The sequence below is a fragment of the Cololabis saira genome, chromosome 23 (assembly GCF_033807715.1).
Source record: "Cololabis saira isolate AMF1-May2022 chromosome 23, fColSai1.1, whole genome shotgun sequence".
Taxonomy (NCBI): Eukaryota; Metazoa; Chordata; class Actinopteri; order Beloniformes; family Belonidae; genus Cololabis; species Cololabis saira.
The window spans coordinates 33,271,940-33,292,128 of record NC_084609.1 but is presented as its reverse complement, the minus strand read 5'-3'; the positions used below and the strand labels follow the sequence as shown (position 1 = coordinate 33,292,128).

At 41.2% G+C, this 20,189-nt stretch overlaps 1 protein-coding gene across 1 annotated transcript in view; it reads left to right on the top strand.

Annotated features, from left to right (window-relative positions):
* The first annotated feature begins 208 nt into the window (after window positions 1-208).
* slc41a2b (solute carrier family 41 member 2b) overlaps window positions 209-20,189 on the top strand; it is a 38,747-nt gene continuing 18,766 nt past the window's right edge. The window contains exons 1-6 of the mRNA XM_061714792.1: window positions 209-337; window positions 4,010-4,687; window positions 7,063-7,170; window positions 11,294-11,365; window positions 12,930-13,074; window positions 15,731-15,877. Coding sequence (XP_061570776.1) covers window positions 4,127-4,687; window positions 7,063-7,170; window positions 11,294-11,365; window positions 12,930-13,074; window positions 15,731-15,877 — 1,033 coding nt within the window. The 5' untranslated portion in view covers window positions 209-337; window positions 4,010-4,126. The remainder of the gene's footprint in view (window positions 338-4,009; window positions 4,688-7,062; window positions 7,171-11,293; window positions 11,366-12,929; window positions 13,075-15,730; window positions 15,878-20,189) is intronic.

Here is a 20,189-nt window from a genome sequence, read left to right as displayed (position 1 = left end):
TGATTCCTCATTCCTCATAGACGATCTCTGCTGTGACGCGGCGGCTCCCGGGAGTGATTCCTGAAGGCTGATTTATGGTTCCACGTTACACCAACACAGAGCCTACGGCGTAGGGTGCGCATCGCCGTGTACCCTACGCCGGATGCTCTGCAATGATTTAACGCGGAACCATAAATCAGCCTTGACTCCTCATAGACGATCTCTGCGGCTGCGGCTGATCTGGTGGTTGTTTCAGCGGAGACTCATCTCTGCTCCTGCTCCAAACCCAGCTCCAAATCCAGCCCTGGCCGAAGGGAACTCACACGAAAGCGGATAGGGGATAACATTGAAGGATAAAGCAAGTATTCCGCTTGTTTTTCTTTGCACTTGTGTGTCCCGGTCCTGGTTAAGACGCGAGGAGTTGAGACTTCCTGATGTCAGATCCTCCAGCTAGGAGCTAACGCCTGATTTATTGTTCCGCGTTACATCGACGCAGAGCATACGCCGTAGGGTACGCGGTCGTTGTCCGTCACTGTGCGTCGTTGTGCGTCGGTCTTACGCGGAACCATAAATCAGCCTTAACGCCACCGCTCTCAGGAGCTGCTGGTAAACATCACAAACAAACACCTTCTCTACACACGGAATGGAACAAAAAACTTCTGCTTGTGCTCTCAGATGCCTTTTAATACAACTGCTACCATAATGTGACATATTGAGAGAAGCTGGTAACGTGGAGGCCTGGAGATCCACGAAGTTACAACCCGGACGACACATTTTGCCCGTAAAGCCTGATTTATGGTGCTGCGTTAAAACGACGTAGCCCACGGCGTAGGTAGGCGTCTGTACCGGCCGTATGTTCTGCGTCGGTGTGACGCGGAACCATAAATCAACCTTAATGTTGTAACTGACCAACAAACCAACCAACTAATCAATCAAACAAACAGAAAACGCTGTAATTTGCCAGACTATTGAGTGATATAAAAGTAGTAACAGCGTTTACTTTTCTTTGTTTGTTCATCTTTTTGTGAGGTTAAACGGTTTATTTGATTAGTTTTTAGGTTCCTTCCCCCTTTATTTAACATAAAGGATCACCTTATGTTCGTGAATTTGATCATATTGATCACAATTTCTCTCCAGTCTGAAGAATATAATCCCACTATTTCTGGAATAATCTGCTTATTTTTGCTCCAAATTCAAGCGATTCATGTAAAGCTAAACTTCAGAGCTGCTCTACTGTAATTCACTAAAAAACCTCTGCTTTGTTTCTATAGTCCTGGTCCTCTGGAATGAAACATTCATTCCTTAGAACAGAATGTACTGTTATATTTGGGTCTATTATTATAGCCAGGAACAATCTATCTTCTCACTGTTATGCTGATGATCTGCAAATGTATTAGTTTTAGTTTAGTTTAAGTTTATTTCAGTCATATATATACAGGACTGTCTCAGAAAATTAGAATATTGTGATAAAGTTCTTTATTTTCTGTAATGCAAAAATGTCATACATTCTGGATTCATTACAAATCAACTGAAATATTGCAAGCCTTTTATTATTTTAATATTGCTGATTATGGCTTACAGTTTAAGATTAAGATTCCCAGAATATTCTAATTTTTTTAGATAGGATATTTGAGTTTTCTTAAGCTGTAAACCATGATCAGCAATATTAAAATAATAAAAGGCTTGTAATATTTCAGTTGATTTGTAATGAATCCAGAATGTATGACATTTTTGCATTACAGAAAATAAAGGACTTTATCACAATATTCTAACTTTCTGAGACAGTCCTGTATACAACAACAAGGAAGAGACAGTTTTTTTCAATTTGACTGAAAAAGGCTCAGGCAGAACATAACATTGCTTAAGTTTGAGATCAACACTATTCCACAGCTGGACTCCTTTAAAAGAAATACATCTTCTTTTAACTTCTTTTGTCGCTTTTGGTAACAAAAATCTGCATCCATCTCTTAACTCATATTTACTCTCAGACGCTATGAAAAACTTCTGCACACTGTCTGCTAGTGTTTTATTTTTTGCTTTAAACATGATTTGCATTGTTTTATAATAAACCAAGTCTCTAAACTTCCGAATATGATAATTTAAAAATGATGGATGGGTATGATCGTAATATCCTGCTTTATTTATGATGCGTATAGCTCGTTTTTGTAGTAAAAAAATTTGATCAGTTATGGTTTTAAACGTAGATCCCCATAATACCAGACAGTAAGTTAAATAAAGAAGTGTGAGGGAAACTTCAGGATCAGTTGGTCTATATCTGTATCTATTTATCTGCTATGAAGCTCAGAGATGCCGGTGCAGGACGTTCCCTGCCTGCATGTGTTGCTGACTCCAATCAGCGGTCGGCCCAGAACTTCCTGCTCTTAAACCAGGACCAGACAGAGTGACCTGTGTCTGGGGAAACTGTGACGACTAGCTGTGGAGCCTCGTCCTCGTCTTTCAGTCCTTATCAATCAATCAATTACTTTATTTATCCCCAAGGGGACGATTAGTTTCGCGACAGGAGAAGCACACAATGGTAAATATACATCAAATATACATAATAAATTACAATAAGTTACACATCATAGTACAGACCTAAGCTATAGTTAAGAGGGAAGGCTTTTTCACCCACTACCTTTTCCTTTCATTTAAAAGAACAATAGTGGAGGAACAAAGGAGTGTTTGTATCTGTTTGTCTAAGTAGTAACTGATGGTAGAAACTGAAACTGTTTATTAAAGCTGGGCATACACTGTGCGATATTTTAAATAGTTTGATTCAGCCCCATCTCAAACTGCACGACTAGATCGCGGAGTTCAAAAGTTCACAGCCCATGATTTATGGTCTCACACTGTACGACCCGATGCTCTGATGCTCCGTCTGCTCACACTATACGTTCATAATCCTCACGTCTGCTCACACTATACGATCATAATCCTCACGTCTGCTCACACTATACGATCATAATCCTCACGTCTGCTCACACTATACGATCATAATCCTCCGTCTGCTCACACTATACGATCATAATCCTCACGTCTGCTCACACTATACGATCATAATCCTCACGTCTGCTCACACTATACGATCATAATCCTCCGTCTGCTCACACTATACGATCATAATCCTCACGTCTGCTCACACTATACGATCATAATCCTCACGTCTGCTCACACTATACGATCATAATCCTCACGTCTGCTCACACTATACGATCATAATCCTCACGTCTGCTCACACTATACGATCATAATCCTCCGTCTGCTCACACTATACGATCATAATCCTCCCGTCTGCTCACACTATACGATCATAATCCTCCCGTCTGCTCACACTATACGATCATAATCCTCCGTCTGCTCACACTATACGATCATAATCCTCACGTCTTCCCACACTATACGATCATAATCCTCACGTCTGCTCACACTATACGATCATAATCCTCACGTCTGCTCACACTATACGATCATAATCCTCACGTCTGCTCACACTATACGATCATAATCCTCACGTCTGCTCACACTATACGATCATAATCCTCACGTCTGCTCACACTATACGATCATAATCCTCACGTCTGCTCACACTATACGATCGTAATCCTCACGTCTGCTCACACTATACGATCGTAATCCTCACGTCTGCTCACACTATACGATCGTAATCCTCACGTCTGCTCACACTATACGATCGTAATCCTCACACTATACGATCATAATCCTCACACTATACGATCATAATCCTCACGTCGGACTTCTATGTGCTGGAACTCGAGGCCGGTTTTGGGGTAGGTGTGGGCCGTGCCCACCCAAACGTGCGTCCTGCCCACCCAATAAAATTTCGACTTTATTCACGAAATTTCGACTTTTTTCTCGAAATTGTATTTCAACATTAATCTCGACATTTCGACTTTTTTCTCAAAGTGCACAATAAAAAAAAATCTTCCACTCTCAAATGTTTTTTCTCTTGCATGGCCCTAATACTCTTCCGTATTTTATAGTCCTTTTTTCTTTGTCTCTTTCTTTCTAGATTCCCGTGTCCCTGAAGGCAGCGTGGACATGGCCGGTGGACATGAGTGCGGATGGTTGTGAGACTGCAGTCAGATCTGCTGACGAGAGATGAGCCGGGGCGTTTCCAGACGGCACCATGAGCATGCAGGACCTGGGCGGGGCGTTGGGGGACTCCCTGGGCGGGGCGTTGGGGGACTCCCTGGGCTCTAGCCTGACGGTGGGGATGAGCGGAGCAGGGGGCTGGTGGAGCGCTCTTTCCTTCAAGTCCCTGCCCTCAATCTCTTCAGTGTTCCAGACCATGGTGCCCACGGGCTACACCAGACTACAGGAAGAGCGGCTGGCCATGGTCGACCTCGGAGTCAAACCCGAGGCCGGCTCCCTGCAGAACTGCTACAGGCAGGAAACATCTCACACGGAGGGGAGACGGCTCCTGGACCGGGGCTCCCGCTCTTCTGTAACTTTATCTGACGGCGGAGATGGAAACTACTCGGAGACAGAGCCCATGTTGGCTGAGAGGAGACTTTCTGGAGAGGAGGAGAATGAAGACGGAGACGAACACGAGGAGGAAGGGCCGGGAGCAGATGTTCTCAACATGCCCAAAGAGTCTCCTCTGGCCATGGCTCTGCAGATTCTGGTGCCTTTTCTTCTGGCTGGATTTGGAACGGTATCAGCTGGAATGGTGCTGGATATTGTTCAGGTAAGCTGCGCTGCATCACAGACTATGTTTACATGCATCAATAACCCTTTTCTAACTGGAATATTAGCATTAACGTCCATGTAAACACTAATAACCCTTTTCTAACCAGAATATTAGCAATAACCCGGTTTTGCACGGTCATGTAAACACCAATAACCCCTTTGAATAACCCGAATTTGCTCATATTCTGGTTTTTAAAAACCCCAATATGACCCCTGGGTTACTCCTTTTCTAACAGAATATTTGGTCATGTTTAGCCTAACGGGATATCCCCATCAAACGGAACACAAATTTGTTTTTTTCGCAAGGTATCCTGGTCTTTTGAGTCCAGGAAGTTCTTCTAAACACGGAGAAACCAAGACCAGGAGGAGACTAATCACTTCATAAATGTAATGAAGGATATGAACATTTCTGCATTTGTAGACGGTAGAAAGTACCGGGATAGACAGATTTACAAGAAGGTGAGAGAAAAGTTGTGTGAAGCAGCATTTGTATGAACGCCAGACCAGATCAAGCTCTGGAAGACGCTGAAAAAGAAAAACTACAGGGCAGAGAAACAAAACCACTTCTACTGGACTGTTGATTATCCACCGTGCTGCTGTTATTGTTGGTGTTTTGAATTTGGATACAACTATTATACAAGGCTTCAAATTGCAGAGATCAGCCCCGCCCCACCACGACCTGAATAATTGGATTTGAACGGGAGAAAATGAAAAATAATTATGAAAATAATTACAATAAGTCCAGTAAGACAAATTGTGACTCCCGCTCCCGCTTGGTCCGACGATGTAATCAGTCGTTTCACAACTTTTCAAACAATGATGTAAATATTGTACACTGCTCTTTTAACTGCCGCTGCATCCTGACTCTGTAGCGTCTTTTTCTCCTAAAGCCGCGGTGCTGGGGTGTTTTTCCCAGAGAAGAACATAGTTATTGGTCGTTATTATCACTCTTTTTTTCTTCTGGGCAAAAAGATTCTTATAAACTGACACCATGGATTATATCTGAGACTGTAATGAACGATTCATCAAAGGCTCCCGTTCTTGAGCTGCTGCTGCTGAAGCTCATTGGCCGTTCTCATCATTGTTGCTAAGCGACCAGCGTTATTCACACAGGAAGTGAAGAAGTGCAGAGACTGTTTAGCCAATCAGAATGCAGAACAAGATGCACAATGTAAATCTGTGAAGCAGTGAGACGTGAAAGGTGAAGCGCGTTGTAGCCAGGGATTACTGTACTGTGCTTTCACATTTAAAATGTCCCCATTTTTCCATGGTCTGACCATGGGCTGCTGGAGCATGCACTCCTGGAAAGATTGGAAACGGCTTTGAACGCTTTCCACCCGTGAATAATCTTTCTAACTGTAAAACATTGTATTCCAGATTGTTTGGAAGTGGTTTTATAACACTTTATTAGACTATCGTACAGCAACAACTTTTACTGAGAGACTACCAATGCACTGACTAGCACCTGGATGTTCCTGACCTGCAATCTATCAAGACGGATGTTTGATAGAAGCCTGGACTCCTGCTGGTGATCAGTTCATCAGTAGCTGATGAACTGATCACCAGCTACTGATGATCAGTAGCCTACGGCGTAGGCTACGGCGTAGGGTACGCTGTAGGGTACGCCGTAGGCTCTCGGTCGATTTAACGCGGAACCATAATTCAGGCTTTAAACCGTGTCCCATGCGAGCGAGCGTCGGCGACAAAATTAATTCCATTGCTTTATTTTCTATTGGACCTAACTGGCCTTAGCGACGCTGCTCAGCACGACGCGGCGCGCCGTTTTCAGCTGAACATTTGTCGGACGCCCTGCTTCTATTTTGTTCCTGTCACTCGTGTTGAAAGTCGGTTGAAAGCGCTGTAGGAAACAGTCATGATGGGGAACGGCTGATCCAGTTAGTTGAAATGAGAAGTTATCTATGATTCCTCCTCATTTCACTACAAAAACCTCAATAAAGTGGCAGCTGCTGGAGGGAGATGGACAGAGAGACGATGTCACGCAGTGCTATGATAGTCGGACGCTCATGCAGTTACACGGTTTTATAGTTGTGGGCGTGGTTTGCATTTTGGTTACATAACGACAGGAGCAGAATCTTATTGGCTCGTAGATCCACATCACACTGGACGGATCATCCGGGCGGCTGTACAGACACTGCAGAATCTGGTTTCTTTCCTCCTTCTCTGAGTTGGCAGGCTGAGGGGAGACCACTTTATATATGTTAAAACAAGAGAAAACCTGTTTTTTATAATAGATCAGCTTTAACCACAGTCCTTCATCAGAACTTCTTTGAGTGTTCTATTTTTATTTGAATGATAGATGAGGTTGAGGTGTATTGATTTTACTGAGAGTTCATGTTTGTCTTGTTTGTGTAGCACTGGGAGGCGTTCCAGTACATCACAGAGATCTTTATCCTGGTACCGGCTCTGCTCGGCCTGAAGGGGAACCTGGAGATGACTCTGGCCTCCAGGCTGTCCACGGCGGTGAGACACACACACACACACACACATACACACACACACACACACACACACACACACACACACACACACACACACACACACACACACACACACGGGGGGCACCACCTGACTTAGGAAAATAATAACTATCAGCAAAATCAGTCTCAAGATAACTGTTATTCCCTACGTGCAGCCTGTTGCCAGGGGGGGCGCTATAGAGTTACACTGAAGGAAGGAATCCCAGCTCAGGCCTTTGCAACCAGCAGTTCTGACAAATATGTATAAAATAAACACAAACAACTTCTCTCATTCAAATTAATCAGAATTTATTTACACAAGTGTTAAAAGTAGGGGTGTAACGATACACTAATCTCACGATACGATACACGATATTGAGGTCACGATAACAATACGATATTATAGCAGTATTTTTTTAACAACCTTGAATGAGGAACATATGACTGGAAAAAATTGTCTTTTATTTGAAAGACACAAAATACAAAACAATACTGTGCATTTGTCCTATTGTTACAGTTTGTAATGTTTTATAACTGTTTAAGTTTTAAAGAGAAAGCCAGGCCAATAATTTTCCACAAACTGAACTAAAAGTAAATGTCAGGTTTGCATAATGCATCTTCAGTTTCATACAAGTACAAATATTTTGCCACAAACTGAATAGTTTCTCTCATGTATGATTTGACTTTTTTCTTTTCCAGAAATTTAACAACAAAAATTAAATAAATAAATAAATAAAAGTAAATAAATACATACAATTTTACATCATAAAAAGATTGATTCATGCTCACCTTATAAGTGTAAGAGGAGATTTATTTTGTTAAGGTTATTTTGGTAATTCAGGGTTGATTATTTTATAAATATATTCTTTATATTCTGATGTAAATCAGGGACTAGTTTATCTGTAGTGATTAGTCTGTTTTAGATTGGGTGGAGTGATACGCCACAGTACGGCACTAGGTGCTGTGTTGATGTTCTAAAATCCTACACTGTTGAGGGACATTAAAGTACACTGGAACTCAGCAGAAGTTGTCCCGTGTTTATCCTACTCACCACCCCAAAAAGGTTTAATTTAATAAGGTAAGGCTTAACTCTACACCAGCCTTACATCAGTAAAAGTTCAGAGCTCAAAACCCTGCAAGAGTCCCGTGATCGGGACCAAAACGGTACTAGTTTCTTCTGAGCGGAGGAAGATTCTGGTCCGTGGGTCGAGGCGTGGTCGTTACTAGTCAACACAATAGATTAATATTAATAACCCAATATCAGATACAGTTTGTCACCTCCACGACACGTATTGTGACGTTTTTGTATCACAAAATTTCATGGCACGATATATTGTTACACCCATAAAGATAGTGAAACAACACTTGGGATACATTTCGATGCCTAAACTATACATAAACAACAACTAACTAAACATTAACACAAACTTCAGATTATATATGCTTGTGTATGTGTGTGTCACGATGGATGTTCATACAAAAAGATGGATGGCTGACAAAGTCACGTGGTGACTGAGTCTCGCGTGATTCAAAATGGCGGACGAGATTTCGTCTCATCCAGTGAAAAACAAACTCTGAGGCTTCATGGTCAAGATAAGAGTGTGCGTGTGTGTGGGAGTGGGGGGAGGTTAGAAGAAGGATGAGAAGAGAAAAGTAAAACCCAATACACTAGAATAACTTCTCAATACCAGAAAATGGTAAATGGCTTACACTTATATAGCGCTTTCCAGCTGTACTCCTACAGCCATCACTACATGCCACAGACATCACTAAGACTAAATTATATAATACAGCAGGTTCATGGCTGTGCATTTAAAAACCCTGAACTTACACCAGTTGATCAAATTCACTGCCTTCACTCAAAAAACTAAGGATCTTACCAAGAAATGTTCTTATTTCTTACCTAAAAATGCCATTACACCTGATAACACACAACTTAAAAGGTTAGTTGTTTTTCCCACGTGTTTCATTTGGGTCAAGCAAATTTAAAAGTTCTAGTTAAGTTTTAAGTTAAAGTATAAGATCTTGAGTTTTGGCAGTGTTCATAATAAACTTCTGAGCCCTGCTGTATTGGAGCACCTTAGGCACCAGCGCTGCTTGTTTTATCCATGAATGACTACAGAGATAAAACTGAAAACTACCCAGTTAACTTAATTACATTTTTATTTTTCTGACATTTTCTGCCTTTTCTTTTAGTTAAAACTGTAGTGGGAACAGATGTTTAGAGGAACCTATGTAAGTACCGGGTTAGAGGGGGAACATATAGGAGAACGGACCAGAAGAATATAGCGTGGATTGAAAATAAAAGTTAAGCACTGAGTTACATGTGTCTCCCGTCTGGGCCATTGCAGACTGCCTGAGCACATAGATATATATAATATAGATATAATATATATATATATATATATATATATATATATATATATATATATATATATATATATCTATGCCTGAGCATGTTACTAAAACCAAACATATCCTCCTCTTCCTTCTTCCTTTACGTGCGCGGCGTCAGCGTGTTGTGCCACATTAAATGTAGTCCGGGCGAAATACCTACTTTGAGCTGCAAAATTAAATGATTCCTCGAGGCAGAGAAAATTCCTCCATCATTTTTTGTAATCGAATTACTCCAATTATTCGAGGAATCGTTTCAGCCCTAGAAACATTACATTCAGTTGACTTGATACTGCAGATACTGCACATCGGAAAAGACGAGAAGAAACACACTTAAACTCAGAGACTAAAAGGGTTTTGAGAGTCTGTTCTGTTCACTCCCAGCACCACAAATCCAAACTATCCACACTCGGACACCAACCCCCCCCCTCCACTGGCCAGAGTCTGACCAGCAGCTGCAAATGCCGGGACAGATTAGGCATTAATGACATGTTCCACTTCAGCTGTGTACATGGGGCAAGAGTATTAACGAGACAGAAACAGTTGCATGTTTGTGAACCGCTTCATCAAACCAGATCACAGACTCTCCTTGTGTGGACTCGTACCTCCACAATATCTCCCTCACTCCTGAGTCTGTGGCTGTGAAGGCTGGAAACGTGATGGTTGGAATTCGGTCCGTGTTTGGGTTTGGTGTTTTCTTTCTGCCGGCCCTCAGCTCCCAGCATGCATCACAAAGCCCACATTCACAGCGCTGAGTAAACACGGAGGCAAAAGTTCAGTGGCAGCAAATTCTCCTCAGCAGTTTTCCCAAAAATCATGTTATCCTCTTGCGGCTGCCGTTCTGTTGCAGTATATACGCTAGAAACGGAAACACACACATCTATTCCCTGTTTGCAGTAAGAAGACAGGTGGGGGGGTTTCCTGCAGTACTGCACACTATAAATGATTATTGATGAAAGAGAGTCATTTAGATTCATCAAAGATCAGATGAAAGATTAGGAGACATCCACATCACATGCTTGTTTGCCCACATTTAAAAATAAAAAGCTCCAAAATAAGTATTTATTTACGGAAGAGTATCAGGGCCAGGCAGGAGAAAAATAAAAATAATATTTTAGAAGAGGATTTTTTTTTTCATTATGCACTTATGCACAAGTCAAAATGTGGAGAAAAAAGTTTAGACTTTATTCACGAAATTTCGACTTTATTCTTGAAATTGTATTTCAACATTAATCTCAACATTTTGACTTTTTTCTCGAAGTGCACAATAAAATGAAATCTTCCCCTCTCAAATATTTTTTCTCCTGCATGGCCCTAATACTCTTCCGTAATTTATTAGTAACATTTTACTCACTAAAAATACACTACAACACTACAATATACTTCATAACTGAAAGTTGTAGCTGAGATTTTTTTAAGAAGTGTTCTGTAGTAAAAGTAAACATTTTTGGTGAATACAATGAGCAAGACCTCAGAATATGTCGTGTCTTGGGCACTTTTTTGTCATTTTCTAGCATTTGTTGACCTAAAGATGAATTTGTAACAAGCATAATTGTAAGAAACAGCACTTCAACGCAATACAGATGAAGGAGAGTCCTCTAAAGTCGGGTATCATGGGTTAAATGTGTTGTTGACCTGTAGCTTATAAAGGTGCTCTGACTCAATGATAGACCTTCAGAAATCTTCTTTAAATGTAGTTTCCCCCTCTTTTTCTGTCCTGCCTTTGAACTTAGGTGAATGTGGGTAAGATGGACTCCCCCATAGAAAAGTGGAACCTAATCATTGGCAACCTGGCGCTGAAACAGGTAACTGCACACAATCTGTCTTGAATCTAGAGCAGGGCTCGGCAACCCGCGGCTCTAGAGCAGCGCTCTTTAGCGCCGCCCTATTGGCTCCTGGAGCTTTTTCAACAATGTTTGACCTTTTTTTTTTTCTTTTTTTCTTCTTTTTTTCTTTTTTTTTCTTTTCCTTTTTTCTCAACATTTCGACTTTTTTCTTGAAATTGTACTTTATCATTAATCTTGAAATTTCGACTTTTTTGTCGACATTTTGACTTTTTTGTCGACATTTCGACTTTTTTCCTCCACATTTTGACTTTTTTCTCGAAATTGTACTTCAATTTTAATCTTGAAATTTCGACTTTTTTCTCGAAATTGTACTTTAACATTAAAGGAGCCGTCTTTAAGAAATGGCCAAAACTGGTACTGCAGTCACTTTCAAAATATTGTTGAGCAGCGTGTACCCTCCCCCTCCTCCCCCCGACCAGAGGTTGCCAGGTTTTTCATCCAACACGTTCGTAGCAGCTGCTGCGATAATTAGAGCCGAGCTGGCAACCCGGATGCCAAAACAATACTGACTTGGTGATTGGGAGATAGGTGGAGGATGGAGCTTCAGAAACAATACTGACTTGGTGATTGGGAGATAGGTGGAGGGTGGAGCTTCAGAAACAATACTGACTTGGTGATTGGGAGATAGGTGGAGGGTGGAGCTTCAGAAACAATACTGACTTGGTGATTGGGAGATAGGTGGAGGGTGGAGCTTCAGAAACAATACTGACTTGGTGATTGGGAGATAGGTGGAGGGTGGAGCTTCAGAAACAATACTGACTTGGTGATTGGGAGATAGGTGGAGGGTGGAGCTTCAGAAACAATACTGACTTGGTGATTGGGAGATAGGTGGAGGGTGGAGCTTCAGAAATAATACTGACTTGGTGATTGGGAGATAGGTGGAGGGTGGAGCTTCAGGCCAAAACAAAAAATGACAACATAAACATCAGTTGAGGGCTGCAACTCCTCTTTTTAAACTGGAATATCCTGGCTTGAGTGCTGTTGTCAGTGACATAAGTATTTGAAATGAACATGATTTTTAAATGTCTGTTGACATATCGGGGTCATTTTATGATTCGTTTTATTATTGCTCTTACATACAGCTCCTTTAATCTTGAAATTTTGACTTTTTTGTCAACATTTCGACTTTTTTCCTCGACATTTTGACTTTTTTCTCGAAATTGTACTTCAATTTTAATCTTGAAATTTCAACTTTTTTCTCGACATTTCGACTTTTTTCTCGAAGTGCATAATGAAAAAAAAAAAGGAAATTTGATATCTGCAGGAATGTGTTTTTATTTTGCCTGATTATCATCATTATAATGTTTTTTTTCATTATTTCATCACCTAAAACAAAAAATTGAGTTTGACATAATTTCCCCTCCAGACTGTATTTATGATGCAGGAAGTTAGCGTGTTACCGCTGACAGAGGGGATGAGCACCAGAGCTGCAGATCATCTACTCATGAACTGATGCTGAGCTGCTGGTGTGGTTTGTTCTGGGTAACACTTGCACTAACAGCGATGTTCCTCCCTGTCCCAGGTCCAGGCCACTGTCGTGGGTTTCCTGGCAGCGGTAGCAGCCGTGGTTCTTGGTTGGATCCCAGAAGGGAAGTTTCAGATGAGCCACGCTGTTTTGCTGTGCTCCAGCAGCGTTGCCACGGCCTTTATAGCCTCCATGCTGCAGGGTAAACACAGCTCACACAGGAACACCCGCAGATTAAAATAATCCCTCGCTGTTGTTGCTGCATACTTCTGTTCAATTCACAACAACGCTCATCTTACAACACATGGCAAAGAAACTAAACTCATTCAACTGGGCTTGAATTTGCCAGTCTGGAGCCTGCACAAATAAGGGATAATGCCCAACAACGTGAACATTATCATAAATATACGGACTTGGCGGGGCGTGAACCGTCCGTCGTGAAGCACGAGGACGGTTTGCCTCCGTGAAGTCCATATATTTATGTTAATGTCACCTGGAAGAGCTTTATCCGCTTAGACCACAGTCACCTACCAAAAACATAAATATTAAATCAGTAAGTCCTGCTTTAACCCTTGGGCTGTCTTCAGGTCAAGGGAGGAGGAAGGGAAGAAGGGAGAAAAGAAGGAAGGAAGGGAGAAAATAAGGAAGGGAGAAAGGAAGGAAGGAAGGGAGGAAAGAGGGAAGGAAGGGAGGAAAGAAGGGAGGAAAGAAGGAAGGAAGGGAGGAAAGAGGGAAGGAAGGGAGGAAAGAAGGAAGGAAGAAGGGAGGAAGGAAGGAAGGGAGCAAAGAAGGAAGGAAGGGAGAAAAGAAGGGAGAAAAGAAGGAAGGAAGGGAGGAAAGAAGGAAGGAAGGAAGGAAGGGAGGAAAGAAGGAAGGAAGGAAAGAAGGAAGGAAGGAAGGAAGGGAGAAAAGAAGGGAGAAAAGAAGGAAGGAAGAAGGGAGGAAGGAAGGAAGGGAGAAAAGAAGGATGGAAGGAAAGAAGGGAGGAAAGATCAAAGGAAGGGAAAAAAGAAGGAAGGAAGGAAGGAAGGAAGGAAGGTAGGGAGGAAAGAAGGAAGGAATGGAAAAAAGATGGAAGGAAGGGAGGAAGGAAGGGAAAAAGAAGGAATGAAGGGAGGAAAGAAGGAAGTGAAAAAAGATGGAAGGAAGGAAGGGAGGAAAGAAGGAAGGGAGGAAGGGAGGAAGGAAGGAAGGAAGGAAAGAAGGAAGGAAGAAAAGAAGGATGGAAGGAAAGAAGGGAGGAAAGATCAAAGGAAGGGAAAAAAGAAGGAAGGAAGGAAGGAAGGGAGGAAAGAAGGAAGGAAGGAAGGAAGGAAAGAAGGAAGGAAGGAAGGAAGGAAGGAAGGAAGGAAGGAAAGAAGGGAGGAAAGAAGGAAGGGAGGAAAGAAGGAAGGAAGGAAGGGAAAAAAGAAGGAAGGAAGGAAGGAAGGAAGGAAGGAAGGAAGGAAGGAAGGAAGGAAGGAAGGAAGGAAGGAAGGAAGGAAGGAAGGAAGGAAGGAAGGGAGGAAAGAAGGAAGGGAAAAAACATGGAAGGAAGGGAGGAAGGAAAGAAGGAAGGAAGGGAGAATAGAATGAAGGAAGGGAGGAAAGAAGGAAGGAAGGGAGAATAGAATGAAGGAAGGGAGGAAAGAAGGAAGGAATGGAAAAAAGATGGAAGGAAGGGAGGGAGGAAAGAACGAAGGAAGGAAGGCAGGAAAGAAACAAGGAAGGAAGGAAGGAAGGGAAAATGAAGGGAGGAAAGAAGGAAGTGAAAAAAGATGGAAGGAAGGGAGGGAGGAAAGAAGGAAGGCAGGCAGGAAAGAAACAAGGAAGGAAGGAAGGAAGGAAGGGAAAAAAGAAGGAATGAAGGGAGGAAAGAAGGAAGGCAGGCAGGGAAAAAAGAATGAAGGAAGGAAAGGAGAAAACAAGGAAAGAATGTACGAGGGGAGAAAAGAAGGAAGGAAGGGAGAAAAGAGGAAGGGAAGAAGGAAGGAGAGAGCAGGAGGAAAGATGGACAGGAGAATGAGGTCATTTTGACCCAAAGACAGTACAAGGTTAATGTGTTTTCAGTGTAAATCATTAGTTTTATAACAACCACAGCTGAGCGGCTGAGCGACTATTTCATCTCTCGTCTGCAGCCGTTGGAACCTGGTAAGTTACAAAGTTTTTTAACAAGCCATAACTCAGTTTCCCTGGTAACACCTGAGGGTCTGACTAATACCTGGAACAATCACTACCGTCCCATAAGCTCCTTAATGGACACAGTGTTGATTCTCCAGGAACTAGGACGGACCTGAGATACGACTCAGCAATGGGAGATATTCTAATCCACTCAGCTCCACTCGGCTATGCTGCAGTAACAAACAGGAAATAGATTTGTTTCAAACAATCAAAGTCCTGCAGATAGTTTCCTGAATCGTTTTATTAAGCTACAAATATGATCAACCATTCAAAAAAATCTCCTTCTGCATGATCCCAGTCATCAAAATTGTTAAATTCACCAAATAAATTAATAAATATAATAATAATAAAAGAAATGACAAAATCCCTCATATCTCCGTCCTGCGGTAGCCGGCTCTTCTTCTCTGAATCTCCGTTGCCGTGGTTACCACCTGGCAGTTGATCCAGCGCAATGATATTAAAGTTACCAGGCAATTTGACCAAACTTGTTTTCTAGGTGTAGATTATCACTTTTAATGTACACCTGCCAGCCAATCAGAATCCAGTATTCACACAGACCGTGGTATAAAACTCAATGGAGTTCTGTTCATTCCAGTAGTGTCATTTGACTTGATCTGTTATTTTTAAAAACAGCTGGATTACAGAACAATGTGATTGTAATGAGCATCAGTACGACTGTCACATATCTGTTTGTTCAGGTTTCATCATGGTGGGGGTCATTGTAGGCTCCAAGAAAACTGGCATCAACCCAGACAACGTGGCCACCCCCATCGCCGCCAGCTTCGGTGACCTCATCACGCTGGCCATCCTGGCCGGGATCAGCCAGGGCCTCTACAAGTGCCTGGGTACGTGAACAACCACCGCTTAAGAGGCTTGGAAAGGTCCAAAGGGCAGGACTCATTGGGCCTGCTCTTCAGAGCGCTGGCTCTTCAGAGCCAGCGCTCTGAAGAGCCAGCGCTCTGCTGTCACTCTCTAATGCAGGGGTGTCAAATGTGCGGCCCGAGAGAGATTTTCATGCGGCCCACGAGAAGTTTCCAACGCAAAAAACAAAAATGTTAATTTACTAAAAAGGAAGGCATAAATAATTGCCATGAATCGCAGCAAATCCGATTAATATATTTCTTCTACAAATCCATCGTTATTCCACAAAGAGAGCAGTTTTCGACATTGTTTTTTCGTTTTCTAGAATGCCTTTGCCGATTTCTTTGTAGACGGCCGTTTATTTTTATTAACTGACTACTATTATATATTTTCGCAGGAAAAATATCACTGCTAAAAAAGATGATAGAAAATATTTTTTCGGAGAATTTCAGTTTTGAATACGAGGATAGTGACAAAGTAAAACTGTTAAAAGAGAAGTGCTGACTTTTTCGGCACACTGGCGTAAATATCCACGCCAATTTTTAAAAATGAATACACTTAATTGTACTGGAAAAATTTCTAAATCACAAAGAAACACTCGGATGTAATAAGAAAGATTTGGCTTTTAATTAAACTTCCTATAAAAAAGCGAAATATAAAAAAAACGTACTTGTTTCTGTTTATCTTTGTAAAATTATATTAAAAGTATCTTACATAATTTGAAAAAAAAACGAGAAATTTCAAGAAAAGATCCTGTTGGTCAAATCCGGCCCGCCAAGAAAAATGAGTTTGACACCCCTGCTCTAATGTCATCTCAGCAGGGGGAACAAAGAACATCAGTGGTATTTGTGATGGACATTATGAAGTACTTACTTATTTACCATCAGGAAAGTACTCAAGCTGACAATATTAACAAGCTGAAAAGAAGCATATCATCACCAAATAGTCGGATCAAAGTTCAGCGGTCTAATGAATGCAGTTGATCTTAACCGTAGTGTGACTAACCTGCATATAAAGGTACAAATTAAGTTACATTTGGATTCCAAGATTTCACTGGTAACACCTTTTTCAGGTTAGGGCAGTGGAAAGATTAAATCTACCAAATCTAAGGAACAAACCTATTTTATGACTTTATTTCCCAGTTACATAATAACTGTGACTGAGACCAAATAACCTTTTTCTAAATGTTGCAGACAACATTTCCTTTCACATTTATTATAAATGTTCTAATTTTATGTTCAAAACCTGTGGTGACACCAAATCTTGTTCTGGGCCTCACGTGGCGTTATGTAGTTGCATGCAACAGTTCAGCCACTAGAGGTCCCCACTGCACTGTCACATCATTGTTGTATGTAGTCATAAAAAACAATCATTGTAAAAATACTTGTGTATGTAAAAAAAAAACAACCCAAAAACGTCGGTGACACATACTGGAAGCTGTGTTTTTAAATCTCAAGAGTTTCTTATCCGTGTTAAATAAAGGTCAATAATAATAATAATAATAATAATAATAATAATAATAATAATAATAGATGCATACAGGACTGTCTCAGAAAATTTGAATATTGTGATAAAGTTCTTTATTTTCTGTAATGCAATTTATATAAAAAAAAAAAAAAGTCATACATTCTGGATTCATTACAAATCAACTGAAATATTGCAAGCCTTTTATTATTTTAATATTGCTGATTATGGCTTACAGTTTAAGATTAAGATTCCCAGAATATTCTAATTTTTTGAGATAGGATATTTGAGTTTTCTTAAGCTTTAAACCATGATCAGCAATATTAAAATAATAAAAGGCTTGCAATATTTCAGTTGATTTGTAATGAATCCAGAATGTATGATATTTTTGCATTACAGAAAATAAAGGACTTTATCACAATATTCAAATTTTCTGAGACAGTCCTGTAGATGTTCACTATTATAAACAGAAGCTTTTGGAGTTAAATGTATTCAACAAACATTTCCCAATGCTAGGCAGCAACTCTCTCTGGCTGTGTCCTTCTCAAGGCGGTGGCCCTGCTTGTCTCTGGCTCAGGCAGATTGATTTTAAAACTTCAAATTTAACAGAAAACAGTCAAAGCTAAGAATTAAAACCACAAGATTGTCCAAACGATGTTTTCTAAATTCCAGCCAAGAGCTGCAGGAACTGAAGTGGCTTTATTTTAGGAGAGCGTTTGGTAAACAGGGTTGTTGCAGGTCACATACGGTTACTGTCCCTTATTTGGTCTTAAAATTGGGTAAATATAGGAAAAGAAAACAGTATTCTGAGCCCAGATTAATTGAAGGAAACTTCCAGAATGCAGGAGCAGGTACACCCAGGATGCAGTATCACCATGTTTAATAGCAATGACATGGAGTAGTTTGTTTTTATGTGACGTTCTCAGACTCTCTTGCCCCCTCCCCTCTTCAGTTGTTTTTAGGTTTGGGAGTATACATTTATACACCGTTTTTTAGTCTTCCTGCTGTTGATTTTGGATCCATGTGCACAGCTTCTTTGGCTGCAAAACAAGTCAAACTCATCGCTCTCCTTGTAATATGTTGTGTCATTGTTTATCTTATGTTGTGTTTAACACATTATAGGACTTTTAACACTTGAAAATGAGCCATAGTTGGAAACTAACTTGTATGCCAGTGAGACATTTTTGTAAGAATAAATGCAGTTTTGACAGAGTTTATTTTGCCAACTAGTTACTCAGTTTACAATGTGCTACACAGCTTGGGTCTCCAGCATGCTGCCATCCCTTAACAATTAAAATGAACTGAAGCATTATGTGACGTTCACGGCCAGTGCCTGCCAGTTAGAGACAAAACGCTGGAAGTGGCTGTTTGCAAAAGCAAAAGAGTGAAAAATGCATATACACCTTTTATGAACAAATACGTTGGTAATCTGAGTTCTCAGATTCCCCCCTAGCCTCATTTGGTGTGATAAGAAGGCGGTGGGCTGGACACTTTGGCCCTGTCCCAATACCCCCACTTCCCCTACTTTTCAGTCCTACCCCTAAATTTTGCGCGTTCCCGTGAGGGTAGTGGTGTCCCAATTCCTCACACAGCTAGGGTTTTCAGATGCACCCTAGCTGATCTAGGAACAGAAAAATTTCCCAGAATGGTTTTCGTCGTCATTTGCGGACTGAATTAAAAAAAAAAAAACATGGCGGACATTTCTTATTTTTTTGTGAATAAAATCAATATTTTGAGTTAGTTTCTTGATAAAAATGCGTTTTGATTACATTTCTAGCGAGAAATATATATTTTACTTTCATAATATTCACTCAGTGAATGTACATAATCACTCGTTTGCCCGTTGTTGCGAAGTCTTTTTCAAACCTCGCCAGAATAAAGGCTGATTTATGGTTCCGCGTTACACCAACGCAGAGCCTACGGCGTAGGTTACGCGGCGACGCGCGCCGTACGCCGTACCCTACGCCGTAGGCTCTGCGTCGATTTAATGCGGAACCATAAATCAACTCCAGAGTTTTCATCCCGAAATTTTCTTAACAGGCGTTATTTGGATAAACTGAGCCCAGGTTGGGGATCTTAACGGTTACTTTTACGCCTGAAAAAATATTAAAACTTAATAAAGTGGCATATTAACAGCGCTACAGCTGAAATTAAAACAGCTTTTAGCTCTGGGCTTCCTGATATGGTGTGACGTATGTGCAAACGTAAGAAAGCGAAGTAGCGCGCAAAATTTAGGGGTGGTGCTGAAAGTAGGAGTATTGGGACAGGCCCCAGGGAAGATTGCAAGGGCCCTAAAATTTGTGGCCTAATTTTTAGGGGTAGTGGTAGTGAGGGCGGGCTAGTGGTAGAAAGTAGGGGGTGTATTGGCCCTACAAGATAGTTACTATGGTGCATTGTATCACACTTTCACACCCCGCCCACTCTCATCACTTTTGAGCTGGGATCTGGAGAGTTGATGTGACACCACATGGAGATCAGGGATAACACAAGGTGCAGAGCAATCTTCAGATGGCACGGAATTTCCTTTCCATGTTTATTTTTTCTCCACTAAAGTTAACATGCTAGTGCAACATGGACTCTTACGCTAGTAGCATCTCATTCTTGTTTTCTATCCCCACTCTAACAGGTCCCTCCTCTATTCTGCAAGATTCCTTGGCAGGAAAGTTCATGTTCAGTTATACTGCTAGTATATTGCTAACTTGCGATGCATTATACTCCCCAAAGCACAGCATTTCATATTAGACAGGAGCTGCACTCAGAGCTGTTGTAACTTTAGAGTCACGACAAGCACGAGATCAGCTGATTTGTCTGGAAACTGGAAATCTGCACAAA